At 36.7% G+C, this 21,595-nt stretch overlaps 1 protein-coding gene across 1 annotated transcript in view; it reads right to left on the minus strand.

The window, feature by feature from the left end:
• Positions 1-2,450: 2,450 nt before the first annotated feature.
• LOC129754862 (uncharacterized) overlaps positions 2,451-21,595 on the minus strand; it is a 32,956-nt gene continuing 13,811 nt past the window's right edge. The window contains 7 exon segments of the mRNA XM_055751101.1: positions 2,451-2,929; positions 2,987-3,952; positions 4,030-4,196; positions 6,775-7,047; positions 7,050-7,463; positions 10,614-11,792; positions 11,874-13,356. Coding sequence (XP_055607076.1) covers positions 2,774-2,929; positions 2,987-3,952; positions 4,030-4,196; positions 6,775-7,047; positions 7,050-7,463; positions 10,614-11,792; positions 11,874-13,356 — 4,638 coding nt within the window. The 3' untranslated portion in view covers positions 2,451-2,773.

Here is a 21,595-nt window from a genome sequence, read left to right on the forward strand (position 1 = left end):
ATCATATATGACACTTGGCCCTCCGGGCCTCGGATCGAAAGTTGGTTTTTTCAAAAGACATGATTCCCTTCTTTGTAAGAAGGGTAAAAAATAAAGAAAAGGGGTCAATGTCGCCCCTTATCATGGCATTGACATAAAATATCCAAATAACAAGTAAACGGACAAATATCAAATCAAAATTGAAATTATTTTCAAGAAAATTTTTTTCCCGATTTTGTCAGGTACCCTAATTTGTCAGCCCTAAATTCAAGATGGGGCTGACAAAATCGGAACAATACTGTATTTTATTTTATTTTTTGTGTTTTATACTTTTTAATTTTTTTTATTTTTTTATTTTAATTTTTTTATTTTTTATTTTTTATAATTTTTTGAAGTTTTTAATTTTTCTTAATATTTTTTCATTTTTTTAAATTTTTAATTTTTTTATATTTGTTTTATACTTATTTTAATTTTTTTTTATTTTCTTAAATTTCTTAGTTACTTTTTTTAATTTTTTTTTGTATTTGTTTCTTTTTTTGTTGTTTTTATTTTTGTTATTATTATTTTTTATTTTTTTTGTTTTTATTTTTTTTTGTTTTTATTTTTGTTTAATTTTTTTTTATTTTTGATTTTAATTTTTGTTTTTATTTTAATTTTTTTTATTTTATTTGTTTTAACATTTTTTATTTTTTTTTACATTTATTTTTTACATTTGAATTTTTTTTACATTTTTTATATTTTTTACATTATTTATTTTTTTTTTTTCATTTTTTATTTTCTTTTTCATTTTTAATTTCCTTAAACATTTTTATTTTTTTTACATTTTTTTATTTTTTTTTAATTTTTTTTTACATTTTTTATTTTTTTACATTTTAAATTTTTTTTTACATTTTTAATTTTTTTTTACATTTTTAATTTTTTTACATTTTTTATGTTTTTTTACATTTTTTATGTTTTTTTACATTTCTTATTTTTTTTACATTTCTTATTTTTTTTACATTTTTTATTTTTTTTACATTTTTTATTTTTTTTTACATTTTTTTTTATTTTTTTATTCCTTTAATTTATGTTTTTTTTTTATGTTTTCTTGTATATTTGTTTTTCTTTTTTATATTTGTTTTTTTAATGGTTTTTTTATTTTTGGTTTTTATTTTTTTTAATTTTGATTTTTTTTTTAATTTTAGGTTTTATTTTTTTTTAATTTTTGGTTTTATTTTTTTTTTAATTTTTGTTTTTTTTTATATTTTTGGTTATAATTTTTTTTATTTTTGGTTTAAATTTATTTTAATAGTTTTTTTATTTTTGGTTTCTATTTATTTTTGGTTTTTTTATTATTTTATTTTTGGTTTTTATTTTAGTATTTTTTATTTTTGGTTTCTATTTTTTTTTATTTTAGGTTTTTTTTTCTATTTTTGGTTTTTATTTTATTTAGTTTTGGTTTTTATTTTTGGTTTTTATTTATGTTATTTATTTATTTATTTTTTTTTTTTTTTTGGTTGTTCAGCTTCAAATGTTAAGCTAGTCAATTATTCATTAAATAATTGTTAAATTTTCAATATTGGATTTTAAAAGGGGATTTATTTGTGGATGACAATTAAGTCTTCGAGAAGATACATTTCTTGTTTTTTTTTATCTTGCTATATCCTTTTTACCTTTGTTCAACTTATGCTTTAAATTCAATTTTGTTTTACTTTGTTTTATTTTTGAGGCTTTCTCGTGTTTGCTCCATTCTCCAAAATACTAACAACTTGAAAAGATCTTCAAATTAAAAATAAATAATTTGTATGTAATATTTAAACGCTTATCTTGATAAATATTCAAAAATAGGTTTTATTTTAAATGAAATTCAAATGAAGTTCATACAGGATAAACTTCGCAAGTGGATATTTGGGGATGAGAGCCTCCTGTTACAAAGTTGGTAAAGATTTTTCAATGAAATAAATCACTTCATTTTGCAAAAACTTGGGAACCGTTTTACAAAAATGGAAAGAGTCTTCAATACAATAATCCTAACATTACATCAATACTTTCTTCAATCCTTTTCAAAAGTGTGAGAATTGTTCCAAAACACAGTCAACGGTATAAGGCCGGAACAAATTTGAGATCTATCTTTCGTTACTTGGAGTTGAGAGTTGAGACACCCCTGGACGTAATTGGACAAAAGCTTGTATGCAACAAAATTGTCGAAAATTTGAAATATAGAGCATGATATTAATCCCTTTATTTTCGCTCTCTCAACAGTTTAAATTTTCGAACAATTTATCAAACTTTCAATTAAAACCTAAACCAAATATTAGGAGAGAACAAATAAATCGAGAGAAAGCTAAAGTTAAGTAACAGAGTTTTAGAAGATCCTGTACAGGAAATCAAGAAATTTAATGAAAACTTTTTTCAAATCCAAACATGACACAAAACAAACATAGAAGTACAAAAAAAAGTGCGCCTAAGTCAATTCATTCATTTTGTTCTTATATTGCGTTTCTTTCAAGTAAGTACAACCAAATGAATTTCTTTTCAACAGATATATTTGGAAACAAATAATTATTTACATGACTTCAATGAAAATATTTTACACAATTTGAACAACACAAACTATTACGAGAGTTACAATTAAGCGTTTCTGGCTGTTATGGACATTCTCTTATTTCCAAAGAGAAATTTAAGTCTTAAGTCTTTACACATAATAAATTTTCTTTAAACATGTATAAAATAGGAATCTCAATACATTGTCGATGATGTTAACAAAAATTGACGAAGGGCAGGTAACTCAGTCATTACTTTTTTGTGAACGCATTCAACTTTTAACCTGCGCTGCGATCGGTTTTTTACGCAGATGATACATTACTTTTTGGGTGAAAGTTTCATCATTGTCATAGTCGTCATCTTCAATCTCGTGCAAAACTTCGCGCCTCAGAGCATCTCGTAACAGCGAATTCCAGATATCAGTTTTCTAAAATAGAATGGTTTATGTAATGTGAAATTTTTATAAAGGAGGAATACGCTTTACCTTCAGATCTGCAAAATTTCCACAAAGGATCAAACATTTTTTGGCGCGCGTCAAGGCAACATTAAGGCGGTGATTGCTGTCTAGGAATCCGGTTCCGGCCGTACGAGCTAACGATATGATTACCACATCGTATTCCTGGCCTTGGGCTGAATCGATTGACGTCACCGTAACTTGAGTGAATTCTTTCTCTTGTAAATATTTTTCACACTCACGTCGATGTCGATCGTATGGCGTTATAATGGCGATGGAGGTGTACTTGTCGCAGTACTGAATTATTTTTCCAACTAATTTCAGGACAAAACGAATTTCATCATCATTATAAATTTGATGTTCCATTTGAGTGAGGTTTTGATTATATTCTAAGCTGAAGATCGAGTATGGTTTAAATAGGAACGCGTCACAATTCGTAGCTTCAGGATCGCTCGTAAGCATGCCTCCGTAAAAATATTCATTCGGCCACCTGAGAATCTCGGGATGCATACGATATTGCTTCGTGAGCATTTTAACACCTTCTAGGTGAGTTCCGAAGAAAGAATTCTGAATACGCGAAAACAGTGAATTCTTTAGACCGGCATCGGCACATTCTTTGCTGTATACTAGAGGAGGTAGCTGTTTCACGTCACCGACCAGGATCAATTTCCTTACGTTGTACTGCAACGGTGTGAAAGAGGCAATTTCCGTACATTGTGTCGCTTCGTCAATGATGCACACATCGAACATTAACGATTGACAATATTCTCTCAGGTTACCGCAGCTACCTAACGTTGTGCAGACTACATTGGCCGTGGCTATGAAGTGCTTCCTGCTTTGCTTTTCCAATTCCCAGCGTTCGCGAGTATTGAAATCCAAATTGTCAACATTTGCGGGAAGCAATTCTTTGACCATGTCCAGTTTGGCCTGAAGCTCCTTCACATTACCGCCTTTGCGCGAACTTTCACTTTTGATTTGGCGTTCCAATGTTTCTTTCTAGAAAAAAACATGAAAAACCAATTTCGTATGCCATTTTTCGAAGAATTTTTTCTATAAGTAAATAAAAAACCTACCTCGTCGTAGTATAGCTCAAACAGAGGATCCTCCCGTTTCAGCTTCCGCCGTTTGATTTGATCATTCACATATTTGCGAACCAAGTCGTCGAGGAACACAATTTTACAGTCGGGACTAACTTTGGTGTGGGTCCCGGTGCGAAGGAGACTCATTTGCTGTTGGCTGACTGGAGGATTGATAATGGGCAAACAAAACGTTATTCATGACTACTAGCTACTGGCAAAACGATTGATATAGCGTGCAGTTTGATTGATGGGCGCATACTACCCTTCAACCGATGAAGTTTTAAAAAGCTAGTGACCATTACAAGCAACCAACACCAATAAAAATTAAAATTTTGTAATAAAAAAAAATACGATTCTATCTAATTCATACTTTAAAACACAAAGTGGTATGTGCAGTGCATATGATGAAATTTTTAGAATAAAATGTAATAAGCATAAAACAAATAACCCTTCAAATGTCAAAAAGCTTTCGAAACGATTAGTTTAACGCATTTTTTTTAGATCAATGTACATAAAGTCTGTTTCACATAGAATCTGGTCGCATCTTTTTAATTACTGCAGCGCCCCTAGTTGTCACATCGCGAATCTATCCACAGTGTTTTGATCCGGATGGTTTGTTTACTTAGTGGTGAAAATTTCATCAAGATTGAAGCAGTCAGTCAAAAGTTATCGACGATGAAAGGCGAGAGAAACCGACGTGGTCAGGGGTAAAGATCGCGAAATTCCTGAAATATCCAAAATCGACTGTAAATTCGGTGCTGCAACGTTACCGGGAGACCCTTACGGTGGGTCGAGCAAAACAAACCAGGCGTAAAAGTGGAACATATGACCGGAAGCTGCGAGCAAAGGTTATTCGATCAATTCACAATAATCCTGGAATCTCCTTGCGTGATTTGGCGAAAAAGTTCAAGACGAACCACAGTACAGCTCGACGAATTTGTTTGCGAGAAGGCTTACGGTCGTATCATGCAAGCAAACACCCCAACAGGACGCTGAAACAAAACCTGGTTGCCGAAACCAGGGCAAGGAAGTTGTACAAGAAAGTGTTGACCAAGTACAACGGATGCATTTTGATGGACGACGAAACTTACGTCAAAATGGATTTTGGACAAATACCCGGTAACAAATTTTACCTTGCAAAGCGTAAAGGGAATGTTGCTGGTAGACTCAAGTTTGTTTTCGCATAAATTTCAAATAAATTTACTCATAAGTTGATGATTTGGCAAGGGATCTGTAGTCGTGGGAAGAAGACTAAGATTTTCATCACTGGGGACACAATTAGTGGAAATGTTTACAAAGAAGAATGTCTTCAGAAGAGGGTTTTGCCATTCATTCGTTCCCACAAAGGTCCGGTGAAGTTCTGGCCGAACCTGGCAAGCTGCCACTACAGCCGGGATGTCGTTAAGTCGTATAAAAACAACAAGATCGATTTTGTTGAAAAAAGTATCAATCCACCAAACTGTTCGGATTTTCGTCCCATCGAGAAATATTGGGCAATAGTTAAGGGCAAACTGAAGAAATGTGGCAGAACCATAAAAAACCCGCTCAAATGGAAAAGTGGTGGAACAAGATGGCGAATGAGGTTACCAGCAGGATGCAGAAAATGATGGGTGGTATCACAAACCCTACAAAATGACATTTTTACTTTTGTTGTACGCTATTTCTTTGCGGAGAAATGATCTATTTTATCCGACCAGATTCTATGTGGAACAGACTTTATATAGTCATGGAATTACTAACATAAAAAATATATTTTGAAACATTATATATAAATCTAGTACAGTACAATTCTAAAAAACCATACAAATTCAGCTGGTTTATTGTTACAAAGGAGTTTATTCCAAGCGTCACATGACGTGACTTGCCAAATTTCCTTCGTAGTGCTGACTCTAGTTTCCCAACTCGGAGGAGCTTCACTTGATTTTCGGACTCCATATGTTTATCTACAGAACGTTTTTAGGGTCAGAGCGATAAAGCAAAATTACCTGAGTCACGACACTGACTCACAGAACCCACAATGTACTCTGAATAGTTGATGGCTTTGTAAGTGAATTATCATCAGATTCATAATCAGTTAAATCAAACAAAAAACTATTGATTTATGTAGTTGAAAAAAATCAGTATTTTTTGAGGAAGTAGAATAAGTGCTGTTGAAGCCAAATTGAGCCGTATTCCCAGAAATGCGTTTTTAAAATGTCGTATACTGACTGAATAAAGGTTTTCAATGAAAATACCTTTATTCTTATTTCCTTTTTTATCCGGACGAGAAGCGGATTTTAACAAATAAAAACGGATATGGACGACGAAATGACCGAAAAATGTCGAAGTGTTCACTTTTCAGCACTGAATTGCATAAAATGAATTTACAAACAAATGTACTGGCTTCTTTGAATAAGCTGTACGTTGTGAAAATGTTGTGAAAATTTTCTAAAATTATTAATAAAAAAAAATTTCTTTCGTCAAATCGAATTATTTTTACATAGAGCTGTCATTTTTGTTTGCCCAACGGCACACTCATGCTTATGTACTATGAAAGAGCCCAATACTCTTTTCAAAGAGAATTCCACTATGGCAAAACTTTTTTTTGTTTCGATTATAGTCGTTTTACCATCTTAATGGCATTCGCGACTTCAAAAACTATGGCAACACGTTTTTCATATTATTTACAGATGATTTGTGATTTATGCCAAATGCAAACCAACAACCACCAAATATAAGAGAAAAGTCCTAGTTACTTACCCAACAACCTGTTCAGTCTTATCAGTTTCAACACAATTACATCGACAGCCGTATTCGATTGGGCACAGACGAGTATTTTCAACTTTCGATTTTCCTCGGATCCTCGATGCAACTGCAGCACCAAATTGCTAATCAACCTAGATTTTCCGGTTCCCGGGGGACCCTGTATGAGCATAATGTGTGGCCTAATGTGGTCCATGCACTGTTCGTACACCTTCAGTAATGTATCACCCTGTTGTGCATTTAGACTTTCCTGTAAATATAAATGTTTTAATAAAAAAATGTAAATGGTTCAAATTTTGAGGCACTCACTTTTCCCTTGTAAGCTTTCGGATCAGGCACGATAGTCTCGTCGTAGTAGTTGATTCGAGGAGTCAGGATATTGTTCAGCAGTGGAGAATTACGCAGATTGAACAGCACGTGTAGCTGCCTCAGGTGTAAATTGATTTGAGTGATCGAAAGAATGCGGAACTTGTCCTGAAGCCCGTCACGAAGCCTGACCGATAGGTTCGATTTAACCGTTTGAATTTTACAGTGGTAGAATTGTTTCCCACTGTCATTGGTGTACTTTGTAGGGCGTCGGTGTACCACCACTGCCGGTATCCGGAACTCTTTGGTAGTCGTTTTGTCCGTGAAGTATATCAGGACGTAGTCCTTGTTGTTGATACTCTGGTGTGTGCTACTCTCAACTGGAAAGAACAGTTTTGGTTTGATTCAGGATAACTATAAAACTTAAACTTTTAACCCTCATCCGATATAGAGTGTCAATTTGACACTATTGAAAGTTTGGCAGCTTGTAACTTTTTCCAGGTGCAACCAAACGTTACACGGGTATACGGTGGTGATTCTTGAAAACCGTGCAAAAACCGTGCCAATTGCTGATTGAATTTTGAAACTGAGACAATTAGACATAGAATATTAAAAATGAGACATGAGGCGTGAGACGTGAGAAAAGTTTAGTGATACGTGAAAATTGAGAAGTGAGACGTAGCCCTAAAGAAATGAGACGTGAGGCGTGAAAAGAAGAGAGACGTTAGAAGTGAAACGTGAGACCGATCTCATGTCTCATGCCTTAAAAACTCAGACCTCAGCTTTTAAGTCTCATGTTTCAAGGAGGGAATCAAAAATCGTTATCATCCGATACAATTTGCCGATAGAAACACTGGTGGAAGATATTTTATCGACAAGCACACCATACTAATACTTCTCAATACCATATTGTACTCTCGATAACTTGTACATTCCGATTCAAATTTACCGGATCTTTACAACGTTATAGACAACCTCTTATCTTCGTGTATTTAAAAAAAACACTTTAAAGCTATTAAAAACCGAGGTACGCAAGTATCACCAGCTATGGAAACCGTCTCTACATCTACGAATCTATATTCAAATATCACATGAAAGGAAAGGGTTATGTTAGTAAGGGGAAGGTTTATCAGAATCCATTTTGGTAAATGGTATGACCTAGGAGTTTCCCTACACCTTCTATGGTCCATAATCCATTTGGAGCGACGTTGAACCGAGAATGAATTGAAAAAATCCATGCTTTGAAATCTTAAAGCTCCCAAGAACTCATAAGCGTGTCAGTAATTTTTTAAAAAAAATTTGAAAATTACATTTTAAGCACACAAGGGTTCATGTTAATGATTGAGAAACATCTTAAACAAGTTTCTACACATATTGAAAATGAAAAAAACAATTAAGATTCGAATAACAAGCAAACATTGTTAAGAAAATCTATTGACTCAGAAACTGAAACTGAAACTGAACAGAAACAGCATTTGACTTCAACTTCAAAAGACGACAAAGGCAATATTCAGTTTTAGAGCCTGTATATTTCAACGCATGGAGTTTTGCAACTTAAAGATGCTCCGGATGGATGATTTGAACATCCTATCCTATAACATTTATGATATGGTGGCAATGGATGTATAGGAAAAAAATAAATTGTACCATTCATGAAAAAATGGGTCAGCCACGTGATAACTCCTTTCGATACGATATTAAACTCGAGAAAATCTCTCCAAATCTTCACTCTATTATGTAAGGGAATCTTTCGATTGCTTTGATTCAGTTCAAATCTTCGTATTAGAACACCAAGAACCATCTTAGGAGGCAGGTTAAGTACCCTTTTTTTCTTAGAATCAACACATGTAATTCTAAGAGAGAGTAAGTAGACGTTGTCTTGCAAGGACGTCAACATTTTCGATCCGTAGAATATGTGGTTTTCCATAAGAAAACAGTTTCGGAGATCATTGGGAGCCTGTAGATGTAAATAAAAAATGACTAAAAATGGTCTAAAATTAACTAAAAATAATGTTAATGACATTAATATTTTTTTGTGGAAATAAAACACGAACACGAAATTATTGCGACACATTCAACAGGACATAACTATTTAACGATTGGGTAAAAATCAACCAAATGTTGCACACTTTCTCATTGATGTGTATTGTTTACATGCTGTCAAACTTGAAGTCAAGAGAACAAATTCTTTCCAAACATTTGGAATTTCCTAACCTGTCGCACCGGCAGTTGGGAAAAATGATGAACATTCACCATTTAACCGTCTCCAGAGTGTTGAAGCGATTCCAGGAACTGTTGACGTTGGACCACGGCTAAGTAGCTGGAAAAAACGGTATCGAAGAACAAAAAGATGGATATAAAAGTGATGCGGGTGATTGAAGCAAATCCCAACGTCTCAAGCCGTGATTTGGCTAAAAAGATCGGCATAACGCACAACTACGTCCAGAATGCATAGAAGAGAGCTGGACTATTCACATACAAGGTGCAGAACCTCCCAAACCGCCATAAGCGGCAACAATCGACGGCTAAAACTCGGGCACGGAAACTCCACGAGAAGATTCTGACAAAATATTTCTGCTGTGTGATGGACGACGAAACGTATATAAAAGCCAAATTCCGGGTTGGAGTTTTTCAAATGCAAGTTCGATGTGGACGACAAATTTAAGAAGCTCTGCTTTTTTGGCCAGATTTGGCATCATGCCACTATTTTAAAAGTGTCCTGGAGTGGTATGAGGTCAATTTTGTCCATTTTGTTCCAAAGGACATGAACCAGCCAAACTGTCCGGAGCTGCGCCCGGTGGAGGAGTACTGGGCAATAATGAAGCGGGACCATCGGAAGAGCAAGAAGACAGTTAAAGGCGAGAAGAATATGTTAAGAAAATGAAAAACAAAACTGAGAAACTGGCACCAGATGACACTATAAAGACTTTGATGGAGGGCATCAAACGGACATGCGTTCAATTTAACACTCAAGGCTCCATCGATTAACTTTTCTTTTGATTTTTGAAGTAAATATATGTATAAAACTACCCTTAAATTTTGGTTTAATTCTAAACATTATAAGGCAATTGGCATGACATTTTCGGTATCGCAATAATTTGTGTTCGCCTTTTCAGTGAAAACAAAGTTGTGAAAAAAACCGTTCGATTTTGGCAACACAAAATGTTCGGGCGTGTTGCCAAAATCGAACGGGGTCTGTATTAGGAAAGCGCGGCTGTAGGTTTGTTTTGTGACTAACTGCAGCGGTTTTTCAAAATGCATTTCTATGATTATTCTAACACTTACATTCAATTTGAATTTTCTGAATATTAACGCATGGTCATTATCTCGAACAAAAAAAATTAAAAAAATATATTTAAAGAAGCAAAATGAAGCTCTCAACTCCAGCTTAAAGTAAAATGTCTGAGAATCATATTTTAGTTACATTACAAAGTTTCCAAAACATATGCTGTACTAATCAGTATCAAATTGACACTTCAATAACTGATAACTGATGAGGGCTAGATTAGTTTAGAAAAAAAACAACTTACCACTGCAATGTAACATAAAGGTACGATCCTGAGAATGAATTTCATTCATAATCAGCTGAAGTGGTTTCTGCGGGGATCGTTTGACTTCCGTATATTGTTTCAGCACATCGTGAAACATTTCCTTCTTCAGAATTGGTAACACAATGCGTTTATAATCTTCAAAATCTCGATACGATTCCACCATTGGAAGCAATTTTTGATTATGAATGTCGGCCACCGCGGGATTGTCGAACCAATCCACATTCCATCCGGTGATCTCGACTATGATGTCATTTTGACAGTTCGTTTGCGACAAATCCGAGAAAAATTCTTTGTTATCCTTGTACATTTTGGTTTGTACATGCAGGGTGTTGCCGTCGTCAATCTCGTACGTCCTTACTTCGACCATTGACTGTTTCCAACGAACACTTTTCTTAGGTTTATCTGTCTCACCTTCTTTCCGAGATATGGCTTTAGGGTAGGTCCCAAATCTAACGGAACCATTTGAATTTGTATTTTCCGATTCTTTTGCAACAGGTGGTGGTTCGTTGGATTGTTTCAATGGTTCCTTTTTGTGCAGAGGCAGAGGAATGATTTCACTTGGCTTGGAAGTAACTTTCGATTTATCACGATGGACCTTCAATTTGGCAGACTTTGATTTGGCAACTTCTTTAGCTGCCTTGTCCAACTCCCTCTGGAAACTTGGAACAGTGGAAGTCGGCTGTTTCGGCGGAATTGGTTGCACTACTTTCGGAATTTTGAATACTGGGGCGTCTCGAGCTACACTGCTCACCTTGGCGACACTTTCGAAAGTAAGCTTGGAAGGTAGGGAAACGTAATTATCCTCTTTTGGAACCGAAGGTACATTATCCAAAGAGGTAGATTGAGTGAACACAAAATCGTCCCCGCTGAACCCGTTACATGATGTCGAATCGCGAGAACGAGCTGAACCGTGAGATGGACCAGCAGTTTCTTCCGTCAGGAATGTGCCGCGGTTCTTCGAGGTGAATTTGACTTTTGGTTTGGTTGGGACTTTGAAACCTTTGGATTCTGCATCATTGGCTTGTGCATTTTTCGTACTAATTTCTTTTAACTTTTGCTTGCGCATATCTTTCGATATTTTTTCAGTCTTTGGATGAGAGGGTTTGTTTAATATATCATGTATCTTTTGAGATTTTGGCGGCTTTGCTGGTGGAGGATCTGCAAAGTTAAGAGAAGTTTTACAATTGTTGATAGTTAGATGATTTGTACTTGAAAAATAACTATTACCCCAAAACTTACCAGCAGCTTGAGTACTCATTCTGCGTTTCTGGATTCGATGCGGCTCAACAAACGGAATCTTTCGACTTATCCATGCGTTTGATGCACTGCTGCTATTTTTTTCATGTAAAGGTCGGGTCAAATCAACCGACTCTTCCGCCTTAGGATCATCCGATGTGGTTTTAGGTTGTTGTGCCGAAGGAAGGTTGATCTCTTGTTCGGAGATCGATCGAACGTGTTCCATAAAATCTAGTTGTTTCGAACCACTTTGTTCCGAATTACATTCGTCTAGTTTTTGCCGCTTGGCTTCCGGAGCAGCATTGACATCCCCAAAAAGATCTCCAATATCGTCGAAAAAATCTGAAATATCCAGTTCCGATGGTTCTTCATCATTAGCAGATACTATAACAGTACCAGGAAGCGTTCGAGCTGGTTGCCGAACATCTATAGTTGTTAGATCCGGTTTCTGTTCCACCTCTTCTTCTTGTTCTGCGGATACGTGCTCTAACACATCGTCTTGGTCTGGTTCTTCTACTTTGACCAATGGTTTTCTACGTAGGGGAGAGTTGTTTTGAGAAAGTTTACTGAACCAACCCAGATGAACTTCCAGGTCGTCCTCTTCCTCTTCATCTGAGATGTAGATTGGACCTTCAGTAACTGGTGAATCCTCAGTAGTCTCAGGTATAATTTGATCAACTTCCTTAAGGATTTCATCGATTTCATCGATTTCTTCATCGAACAATTCCGATTCTTGAGCCTCTTTCTTAATCCTCCGATAATTGGACTGGGACAAATTGTCTTCGGTGTAATCATCCGGATCATCACTGTCGTAAATGCAGATAACGCTGGAAGAATGATGAGCGTTTTCTACATCATCTATAAGATCTCCGGGATCATCTGTCGGCTGAATATCATCTGTAATTTGAGGTTTATCTAAAACCATCGATACCTCTGGTTCCCTCTCACTAGAAGTTGACGGTTTCTGGCTGATAGTGGATTGTTCTTGAAGGGACTCTACTCGTTCTATCTTTATGTTCATCTCTTTGAAGGCTTCAACACGTACATTGCCTGATGCCCCTTTATCGCAGCTATCTTCTTCATCGGAAGACAAATCAACGCTCAAAAGAACGCGATCGTTTGTCTCGTCTCTTCGAGGAAGTCCCCTTCGAGAGGTTCCAACAAGAGGAACAGTTGCCGCAGCTGCCACTGGTTCAGCGTCTTCCTCACTCAAAACTATCTCCACCTGAGATTCATTACGATCACTGTTAGCCAGAAGGGGTTCCTCGTCGTCTGAATCGTCGATCCGGGCGACGTCCCCCTCAAAGACCAATCGGTTCCGATCTTTACACACCTCGAACAGCAAAATGTGTGGTTTGGTTTTGTAAATTTCTTCCGGCATATTGCAGGCCGAGCCTATGCCAATCAAGTCTCCTTCGCATAAGATTATCGAGCCCGGATTATGGCGGCTGAGTTTTTTATCGTTTACGTATGTGCCGGTGGACGACTGCAATAAAAATGAGGTAGGCTTTCACTATCATTGCTTCGTTTGATCCGTGGAATTCCCTATATTTAGATTTGATGTTAAAGTTGCTTATAATACCACGAACAGTTGAGTATGAGCATGGAGATAACAGAAATGAAAAACACAAGCTTTTACTTAGTTTCTTTATTAAAAACTTCATGTCTCTGAATTCTCGTTCAGAGATAATTATTTTTTTCCAGGTTTTAGGTCGAAACCATGATTACCGTCAAACCATTTTGACAGTAGCTTTTGCGTTCCTCAAGGAAATGGGGGTCGGGCGCACTGGATTTTGACAGCTGAACAGAGTGAAGGAAAATGTAAACAAATGATGCATGGAAACAACACTTTTAAAAGTGAAATTTCGAAACACTTGCCGAATTTTCACAAAAACTGATGTAAGGGAAAGTTCGGAAAACTATTCAAGATTCTTTTTTTGCTTTTTTTATTTTTTTCAATGTATTCTCAGGGTGAGTATTATGTGGTTGAAGTCAAAGCTTTCAAATGGTATTAAAAAACAAGCTTTTTTAAATAGTGATTTTATCAATGAAAAATTATCATTTTTCAATTTTTTTCAACTTTAAATTCTTAAAAAATGTTCGAATAATCACATATTAGCGGGTTTTGGTTGTGTTAGGTCGTCAAGGTATGGTAAATCGGCTTGAAAGTTGACTATTTTTTTTTGGTTTTCTTTGTTATTTTTGGATTGATTCAGTTGAAAATATACATATGAATTAATACAAAAATCAGCGTTCATTAGGCAAAATTTATTATTACTTTAATATTAAACTATACTTTACTCAAAAAATGTACTTTTCATGTCTAAATGATTAAATAATTTAAAAACTATAATATCAACAAATCTTAGACATGTTAGTTATTTATACTTGATGTCAAATTAAAAAAGAATCTCATTTTAAAAGCAATTTGATATTTAACCGATAATTTGATTTTTTTTTTCAATTGTTTGCCAAACATATTGTGAGGCTTTATTAAATTGATTACCAGATGTGAATCATGTGATGAAGTATCGTTCTTAAATAATTGTATGTTTAATCGCTGAACTTTTTTTTCAATTCATTCCTTATAACTATTTTAACTTAGTCTAAACTTATTAAGTGTTCGGAAAAAAGATCATTTTTACATTATATAAATAACCAAATTGTAACCGAATGAACTTAGTAAATAGACAACACAAACTGTAGCCTTCCATTCGCATATAGTCATTATTTGCTTACTCGAACTGCATGCATCTTTGAGGTTAAACACACTTTATTTGCAATTTTTGGCTGACTAAGCATTCAAAACTTTTAAAGTAAATAAATTAAAACACACCTAGTTCGTTTGACCTTTATTTACATTCCACAACCGGTTCCGCTAGAGAATTAGTTTTGTTCTAATATGCTTATTTTGGTCAATAAAATCAGTGACTTTTTATGTTAAAAAATTCGGTATTTTCAAGTTTTAAAATTCTACCAAAAATCATTTTGCAACGAGTTATATCTCTATTAACTTCTAGTGAAAAAAACGGGGAGGGTTCAAGCAAAAATTCATCATAAAATAATGTTTTTTGTGGAGTTCCATAAAGTAATGAATTAAACATGCATTTTTTTTAATCATCTGTCACTAGATCGTTTTATAAATTTTTAAAAACTATACGAAATTTGAATCTACTTACATTAAACAACAAACTTGTAGAAGAAACGGACCAAAAAAACCTTTTTTAACTAATGAAATAAGTGTTTGAAAAACCCCATAAATATGCTCACTTTGTTTACACTTGAGCTCACTCTGTTCGTAAATTTCACAGTTGGCAGCAGTGCAGCAGGACTGAAGCGAATAACTTAGCCCAAACCAAGGTGTGTACATATTCAGGAGGTGTTACCGAATATCAAATTCCCGATTCAGCCATTTTGGCTATGTAGGCTATGCAACTATACGGAACTCATGAAGTTTGTTTACCAACAAACCACCGAAAAGCTGAGCAAAAAATAAACAAACTCATTGAGAGTTCCGCTCACTCCTCGCCTACTTACTGTGAAAGTCGGAGAACCTAGTGTATCAAAAGACCTTGGCCCAAACGTAACAGCCACTACTCAAAGATGTAGTATTCAGACTTTTTTTGTAAAAAAAACCTGGTAACCCTGATAAACGTTTTTACAAAAAAATACATCTTGTGTGGTGCATGGATGGAAACATGCAGGAAACTACATTTCCTCACTACACCGATTGATAACGACACTGGGTAAATAGATACGACGGCAAAGCCAGAAGTCAATAAAGGGTGATACGGTCAAAACTTGGTCAAGGGAAAATGCCTGTAAATCGGTGAAATCGTGTATTTAAAAAATCAAATTAAATTTCTTTTTCAAGTTTAATTAGTATAAAATTTAGGAAAAATATTCAGTTATGCTTCCGCTTTTCCAAATCCGAACTGCCGGGCCTGATGCTTAACCCCTGCCATCAGATTTTGTACAGCCACCTTTTTTTTTTTTTTTGTAAATTCTTTATTTGAAACGGCTCATACCTTTAGGCTTTAAGGAGCCAAACTCGTTTTGTTTGATTACAATTGTGTGCTTATATCTAGTTCACTTTTAAAGAAAAAAGAAGATAGATAGGGAAATATGAAAATAAGAAGAAATTATAGACGAAGATCAATAGCTTTTAGGAAAAGATATATTTCGAACATGTAGTCCAAGTCCATCACACCCAGCACATCTCTCACTGGAACATAGGGTGGTTTTCGTCGGGCCCGAAGGGAGTCTATCAAATTCGTTCTAGCGACAAGATGGACCTCGCACGACCAAACAATATGCTCGATGTCGTGGTAACCTTGGCCGCAACTACACAAATTGCTGCTAGCAATATTCAAACGATAGAGTACCGCGTCTAAGGAATAATGATTGGACATGAGACGGGAAAATATACGAATAAAATCTCGACTCAGGTCCAATCTATTAAACCATGGTTTAAGGCTTACCCTTGGGATAATCGAGTGCAGCCACCGACCCTTGTCATCCTCGTACCATTTGCGCTGCCAGTTGACAAGAGAGTTTCTTCGAACTAAAAAGTAAAATTCGTTGAAGGCAATTTCACGCTGGTACGTGTCGCCTTCCATCGCCCCCACCTTTGCCAGAGAGTCTGCCTTCTCATTACCCTCTATCGAGCAATGAGAGGGAACCCAAACAAAGGTGATAATAAAGCGACGTTTTGATAAAGCACTCAAACTATCCCGTATCTTCTCGAAGAAGTATGGCGAGTGCTTTCCCGGTTTTATTGAGTGGATTGCTTGAACAGAACTCAGACTATCCGTTACAATAAAGTAGTGCCCAACTGGCCTTGAAGCTATACTGTCCAAAGCACAATGAATAGCTGCTAACTCTGCTATATACACAGAGCATGGTGACTCGAGGCTGTAAGAGGCGCTAGATATTTCGTTGAACACTCCAAATCCTGTTGATTCCTCTAGAAGTGATCCATCAGTAAAGTACATTTTATCAGCATCGACGTGTCTATATTTAGCTTCGAAAATTCTTGGAATCAGAAGGGAGCGATACAGCCACCTTGTCCACCTTCTTCGCCGCAGAAAACCAGTTTGCCTTCAACTGCTGCTCGTACTTAGCAGTTTTTTTGGTCTTCTTCCGCTTGACAATAGCCCAGTATTTATCAATTGGGCGGAGCTCTGGCGTGTTGAGAGGGTTCTTGTCCTTAGGAACCACCTGCACGTTGTTGGCGGCGTACCACTCCATGGCCTTTTTACCGTTATGGCAAGATGCCAAATCCGGCCAAAACAGTACGGAACAACCGTGTTTCTTCAGGAAAGACAGCAGACGTTTATTCAAACACTCTTTCACGTAAATTTCTTAGTTGACAGTCCCGAAGGCTATGGAAATGCTTCTTTTCAAGCCACAGGTACAGATGGCTTGCCAAACCAGATATTTCTTCGCGAACTTTGACAGTTTCATGTGCTTGAAAATATCTGCTACCTTTCCCCTTCCTTTTGCCATATAAAACTCCTGTCCCGGAAGCTGCTTGTAGTCGGCTTTGACGTAGGTTTCGTCGTCCATTACCGCGCAGTCAAACTTCGTCACCATCGTCGTGTACAGCCTCCGGGATAGCGCTTTGGCCGTCGTATTTTGTTTATCATCGCGATTTGGAGTCACTACCTTCTTGTAAGTCGATAGTCCGGCTCGTTTTTTTGGCTCGATGCACGGTTGTAGACGATACACCCAGCTTATTTGCGGCATCTTGGAGAGAGAGGTTAGGGTTTCGCTTGAAACTACCGACAACTCTCTTTGTCGGCTCAGCGGCTTCCGGTTTTCGATTTCCCCCCGATCCAGACTTCCTGGCTGTCGACAAACGTTCCCCAAACACTTTAATTACATTTGTAACGGTTGATTTGGCAACTTTCAGATATTTTGCCAGCTTTGTGTATGAGTAGCTCGTATTCGCGATGCGCGAGCGAAATTTTGATACGCTGCTCTTTTTCCTTGGACGGCATTTTGACAACTGAAGAATGAATTCCAAAATCAAAATAGGAGCAACATTCTACACACACACACACACCTTCAAAATGAGGGGCGCTCAGGGTTTTTAAATGCAAAATTGAAAGAAATACGTCAAGGTGATATTGACCAAATTTTGACCGTATCACCCTTTAGACTGCTACCTTAGTAAGGGCAGTGAATTCTACCATCCAGATACGAATGGCAGAGAAGCTAGTTGGGCAAAAACGTGAGAAGAATCCGCTGGACTTGCTCCGATGAAAAGAAAAACCTTGAGACACAGCTATGCAAATAAGAGGCAAGTGACATCAGCGAGACAAAGACCTTAAGGCACAGATTAACAAATGTACAAGCTCAAACAAAAAATCTTTAGAAACTCGTGTAAAATTTCAATTACAAATACTCTCTTTGAAAGAAGCCGTTAAAAATTTACGAAAAATAAGTCAAGCTGTAGCTCTATAATTTAGTTGACTTTATCGAGTTGGATTCGATGCTCTACGACTAAAAATGCTCATCGTGCCCCGATCAATGGTGCTCTGTTCGCCCCGAGTCATCAAGTTAAAGTAAAAATTAATTATGGTGAAAATTGAGGAACAATGTGTACATCATGTTGCTGTACGTACTTATATTATACATCACGATAAGAGCTTATTTTCCGATGCTTAAAAATGATAACATTTTCGTCACTTGAGTACCTAGTTGGTGTTTTTCTATTTCTTTAAATATGATAAGGAAATTTCTTTTTTGCTGAAAAGTTGATATTAAAGGAACTACAATACTGTCCTCGTGAAAATTTAATCGAGAAAATACGTATTTCCTTAAAAAAAATAGAGGTGCCCAGTTCGCCCCGGGTGGTCGTTATGCCCTTATCTCACCTACCTGCTGTAGTTTCGTAAACAGTACCAATTGCGGAAGAAAATCTGAAAAAGGGGTCGTTTATTCAAACCTCATACTGCGTTGCGTTATTTTCATCAAAACCAAGCGGATTGGGGTTGAAAATCGTCCAGGAGTTTGGAAGGGCGACCAATTGATTACCATGTTTTCTATGTTAAATGTTCTATCACTGTTTTTGCGGTATTTTTGTGTGTTTTCACAACATTCATGGATCCCATTCAAAATTTGCACAAATGTAATTCATTGGACGGATAATTGATCCAAAAATTGATTTCGGGTTCATGCCCTGTTGTTTTTTGCGATATTGTCGTAAACATTCATAGGATTGATATGAAAAATGTGAAGACGGATATTTCATGCAACGGCACTTTGAACCTTTATATTAATGTTTAGGTTTACGAGCAGAAAGGGGATTCATCTTTCATCCATATTTACAGTTTACTAGTATCGCGATAAGGTCGTCACCGCCAAAGGATGGATTTACCAATTGAAACTCGATTGGTTTTTTTTTGCAGATTTTTTCTGCAGAATTTGAGGTTGAAAACCAGAAACGAGAATGTGGAATGATCTTGTATAAACAATTGAGAAGTTTGAAATGGTTATTTTAACACTCAAGTCCTAACGTTCAGAAGTAGATGGTCATAAACATTCAAACAGCTATAACTTGCCAATTACTGATCCGAATTTCACAAACTTCGCCTTGTTAAATTACTTTAAGGGTCTTTAGTTTGTAGAACTTTATTTTTCTCGTAAATCAAAGAATTTTGAGAGATATATTGAAACGAAATTGTAACTTACCTCGATTTCACTCATGTTTTCTGATTGGTTTAACTCAGGGATGAGCAACCCGCGGCCCGCGAGACATGTTTGTGCGGTTCGCGAATCTTTTCTCAAATTGTATTTATTTCATGATTTATTTTAAAAAATCAATTAAAAAATGATATTTCAAAACGGTTAGTTTTGTTATCTTGATGAAATGTGCACTTCACTTGTTTATAGTTGTATTTGCCCAACTATCATTCCGATTGTAAACTTTTTCTAGCATTTTAGGCATTTATTGACGGATTGTCACTTGCCCTCCTCTCTTGCAACTATTCAGCTCCGGGAATTGATAAAATAAAATTTAACTTGTTAAAAACCTTCCGGGTGCCGCAGAATTTCGCTTGTTAAATGTATTTAATTAATTCTTGGAGCACAGCATTGTTCCCCAATAGTGAAGACAAGTGAGAGTCATTGCTATCCAAAAGACAATCTGTCTAAAGTATCTTGTTAAGGTCTGTGCAGATGAGACGCAAAGTGTCTCCACTGCGGTGAAGGACATAGGGCTGGCAAACCCTAGGTGCCCCGCCTTTCAAAAGGCGTCGGCTTCACCTTCGCGGGGATAGAAGCGGGTCAGCTCAACCTCAACCAATGCCACTCAGCACATTAGCTGCGGCAGATGGCATTTGAGGAATAGCTGGACGTGGCGTTAGTGGTAGACCCGTATCGCAGGACCACGGATGGCAGTAATTGGGTAACCGATAAAGCCAAACTGGCCGCGATATGGGTTACAGGAAGATATCCCATACAAGAGGTGGTGTCTGCTAGAGAAGAAGGCCAAGGAGCCAATGACAACGGGATCTTCGTCTGTAGCTGCTACAGGTAGTCTCTGGAGAGGTTCGGCGTCATGATGGACAGAATCGTCGAAGGTTTCGCGAACAGGAGCCCTGTCGTCATAGACGGGGACTTGAACGCGTGGGCCGTAGATTGGGATAGTCGTCTTACAAACCCCAGGGGACAATTTCTACTGGAAGCCCTAGCAAGGCTGAACGTAGACCTGGGGAATGTAGGCGATACAAGGACCTATCACAGGAATGGGAGCGAGTCCATCATCGACGTCACCTTCAGCAGTTCGGGCTGGACGAGCGACTGGAGGGTAAGCGACGTGTTCACCGATAGCGATCGCTTTGCGGTACGATTCAGGCAACTCTGCGAGGACGTCAATGACAACCCCTGGGGTGATGCTTACAGGATTGTCATGGCCAAAACGCGGAGGTGCGCCACAGGAATCGTGTCTGAATAAACTGCGTGAGATCGTCAACGAGTTGTTCCCACAGCACGAGGAGGTAACATAAGCAGCAACATATTAGACCATGTCTTATGCTCCGAAGCAGTTCAGTCAAGGATCATAAATGAAACTGTTTTGACAGATATCAGCGATCATTGTTGCATAATTTCATCGATAGGATTACGGAAAAGCGTATGTCACCAGGAACTTGAAAAAGTTGTCGTCAAAAATATTTTACTAAGTGAGAAATTCGAAGCAAACTTAAGCGATCTCGAACAATACACACCACATGAACGTTTGATCAAGGTAATTGATTTGTATAAAAAACTGAAGGAGGAATGTTCATTCACTTATAAAATCCAAGCAAAGGTAAAAGGATTCTGTCCCTGGATCACGTTAGATCTTTGGCAGTGGATGAAAATGAAAGATAAAATTCTAAGTAAATATAAGAGAAATCCAAATAGCCTTTACCTAAGAGACCTTTTGAAGCACACTTCCAAAAATCTTCAAATCTTGAAAGAAACGTCTAAAAGAGAATACTATAGGAACCTGTTAACAAATGCTAGCTCGAAAAACATGTGGAAATGCCTTAATTCACTTGCGGGATCTAAAAAAGAGAGTCAAGAAATCAAGTTAAATGTAAAAGGAAAACTTATCGAGGATCAAGAATTGGTTGCAAACGAACTTAACGATTTTTTCAGTGAAATAGGGCCCCAGCTTGCTGCTACGATTAATAGTCGAGGAGACCCCAATACACTTACACCTCAACGAAGCTCAA

This window comes from Uranotaenia lowii, chromosome 3 (assembly GCF_029784155.1).
Source record: "Uranotaenia lowii strain MFRU-FL chromosome 3, ASM2978415v1, whole genome shotgun sequence".
In the NCBI taxonomy this organism is placed as follows: Eukaryota; Metazoa; Arthropoda; class Insecta; order Diptera; family Culicidae; genus Uranotaenia; species Uranotaenia lowii.